Source organism: Loa loa (genome assembly GCF_000183805.2).
Source record: "Loa loa unplaced genomic scaffold supercont3.384, whole genome shotgun sequence".
NCBI classification, from domain to species: domain Eukaryota; kingdom Metazoa; phylum Nematoda; class Chromadorea; order Rhabditida; family Onchocercidae; genus Loa; species Loa loa.
Genome location: NW_018108564.1, coordinates 33,203 through 36,491, shown reverse-complemented (window position 1 = coordinate 36,491; position 3,289 = coordinate 33,203). Strand labels below are relative to the sequence as shown.

The following is a 3,289-nucleotide window of genomic DNA, read 5'->3' as shown; positions in this document are numbered from 1 at the left end:
CCTAAAATGAAATATATGTCTTTTCTCTTTTTTTTCTTTTTTAATTGACCTTTTACCTTTATGTTATTATTTCGAAATATATGTCATTTTTTCTTTTTTTCTTTTTTAATTGACCTTTTACCCTTATCTTATTATTTCGAAATATATGTCTTTTTTCTTTTTTTTCTTTTTTAATTGACCTTTTACCTTTATCTTATTATTTCGAAATATATGTCTTTTTTCGCTTTTTTGATTGACCTTTTACCTTTATCTTATTATTTCTAATTAATTTTCACATATAAATTTACAAAAATTTTCTCATAAAATTTTATCATATAATTACAAAAACTAACATTAAATGAGGAAATATTGATTGAGCTATTTGATGTGAAACAAACATTCATTCGACTTGCTGGACTTAAAATTTCATCAACTTTAGCATAAATTAAATCATTGATTTCCGGATCATTGCTTGTAACATCTTTATAATCCATAAAAGGTTCTTTGGATGAGCAATGATTTGATTCAAAATACTGCAAAAAAAAAATAAATAAATAAAAAGAAAAGACAGGAATTTTGTAATTTAAATTAAGATTTAAGTAATGGATTTTGTTTTCATTTAGATTTATCAATTTGAACTATGATCCTATGGTCATTTTATCAGCTTAAACTATAAACTTGTAATCTTGAGATTCTAATAATCCTAAAATAAATTTGAGTAGTGGATTAATTGGATTAATTATTTGAGTTTACCATCTTGAACTATGATTTTGTGATCATCTTATCAGCTTGAACTATGGATCTTACAATGTTGAGATTTTGATAATCCTAAAATAGATTTAAGTAATGAACTAGTTATGATTTGAGTTTATCAGTTTGAACTATGATCTTACCACCTTGATTTGTGATCAGTTTATCAGCTTGAACTATGATTTTGTTATCTTTATATTATGATCTGTTTGTCAGCCTGAACTACGATTTTGTTATCTTGATATTATGACTGATAAACTATAAGTTGATAAACTATCAGCTTGAGCTATAGTCTTGTGATTGCCTTATCAGTTTGAACTATGATCTGATGTTGTGATCAGTTTATCAGCTTGAACTATGATCGTGCTATTTTAATGTTGTGATCAATTTATCAGCTTAAACTATGATTTTGTTTCTTGGTATTGCAATCAGTTTATCAGCTTCAACTATAATCTTGTTCTCTTGAATGTCTCAATGATCCTAGAATAAATAATTGGATAAAAATGTTTCATGAAGATTGAATTTTACCATCTAATCCATATATTACAAAAAATGCTAAATCAAATATTCATACCTTATTTGGTGTTACACCAACTTGATTGAGATAATCAGTAACTGAACTCGTAACTGATATATCATCCGGATCAATGCCTGAATCAGGCATTGAATATGTTACCGGATGATTAATTGTCATTTGTGTTTCCATTGATCTGAAAACAAATCGTATTTAATAGCAGCAACAAATAGAAATCTTCAAATAATTAAACGAAATTAATTACTACTAGCTAATTTGATATCCGGAAAATTATACTTTAAACAAAATCAAAAGTAAATTATATTAAATAATAATCATAAAATTTAAATTTATAATAAATTAAATACTCGTTAGGAATTTAATTTTTTCCAACTTTTTTTTTTTTTTTCATCAAATATGTAAACTTACGAGTTAAAGAGAAATTTCGTCGAGCTATTATTAGCATGCGTAGAAGATGTGGAAGAAGAATTCTGCAAAAAAAAAGAAAAAAAGGTCAAAGGTGATTTTTTGTATAGAAGAGAAAAAGTGATTATCCAGAAAATAATACCTTAAATTTGGTGTAACATGGAGCAATTTGTGTTTCACGTTTAAAACGTGGCGATGGACAATTTAAATCTCTCACTATTGCACAATTATTTTTACTAACACTATAAATCTGTAAAAAAAATTTTTTTAAAAAAAATGAGAGAAATAAATTAATTTATTTTAAAAGTTGAATTTTAAAAATTTTGAGAAAATATTTCAAATGAAATTTTAAAAAAAAGTTAAAGATGAGGTTAATCAACTCGCGCTATTTCACTAAGTCTCAAGTTAAATTATTCACAAACTGATTCCGATTATACCTGATCATTTCTCAAAGAGCACTACTACAGTAAGACAGTAAGATTGTGGTTAACTTTTATGGGGAAATTTTTTTTTTCTGGAATCTATTTCCGGAATACTTCATTGGATTATCTAATTTTAAATTATTCGTCTAGATTGAAAAATTGAAAGAGTATCGGAAAGAGTATGTTTACCTGTTTTTTGGTTTTCTGCGATTTCTTACCCTCATATGAATAATCAATGCAAAAAGAGTGACCAATAGAATAAAAAGCAACGATAACGAGCCAATGGTCAAAATTTGGGTTACCGTTAAAGTTTTTGTTGTTGAAAGTACATCTAATGCGGGAAAATCACCAATCTATAAATATATAATAATCAATCTCATTTTTTTTTCACTGTTAAATTTCAAAATTTCAAAACATTGAATATTGATTATTTTGAAAAAGTGAAAGAGTACAGAGTAAAGAACTGATCTATGAAAGGACAAAAAGTTGATCTATAAAAGAGTAAAGAGTAAGAACTTGATCCATGAAAGAGCAAAGAGTAAAAAGTTGATCTATGAAAGAGCAAAGAATGAAGAGTTGTTCTAGTAGAAAGTAGAAAGTTGATCTAGTAAAGAGTAAAAAGTTGATCTATATGGTGACCGGAAGAATTTTCATCAAATATTTTCGGATTATTTAGTAAAATTACGGATAAAATTATAGGTGTAACAAACCTGAACGATCACTTTGATACGAGAACTTTGCTTTGCACTAGAACTAGCAATTACTACAAATTCATCGTTTGTAATATTGGTGATTGTCCTGAAATTTATTGCAAGTCTTATTTCATTCATTAATTCATGATGAAACTTCTTCTCCGGCCAAGTATTATGGGAAAAATTCTTTGTGCCCAAGCCAAGAGGTCATTAAATGAAGCCTATGGGGTTGGAAAATTTACATTGTGAGAAAAATCTTCTGTGCTTAAGCCAAGAGGTTGTTGAATGAAGCCTATGGAGTTGAAAAATTGCAGTATGAGTCTTTGTGCGTGGGCTAAGAGGTCATTGAATGAAGCCTATGGAGTTGAAAATTTGCATTATGAGAAAAATCTTTTGTGTCTAAGCCAAGAGGTCATTGAATGAAGCCTATGGAGTTGAAAATTTGCATTATGAGAAAAATCTTCTGTGCCTAAGCCAAGAGATCATTGAATGAAGCCTATGAAGTT

The 3,289-nt window shown here is 27.5% G+C and overlaps 1 protein-coding gene across 1 annotated transcript; it reads right to left on the bottom strand.

Annotated features, from left to right (window-relative positions):
- Window positions 1-196: 196 nt before the first annotated feature.
- On the bottom strand, window positions 197-2,921 carry LOAG_13851 (hypothetical protein; the record flags this gene model as incomplete). The annotated part of the gene is made up of 7 exons (XM_020448738.1): window positions 197-244; window positions 333-512; window positions 1,304-1,439; window positions 1,673-1,734; window positions 1,812-1,919; window positions 2,310-2,444; window positions 2,802-2,921. 7 exons carry the CDS (start codon window positions 2,919-2,921, stop codon window positions 197-199), a joined length of 789 nt encoding a protein of 262 aa, XP_020301141.1.
- Between the last annotated feature and the right edge of the window lie 368 nt (window positions 2,922-3,289).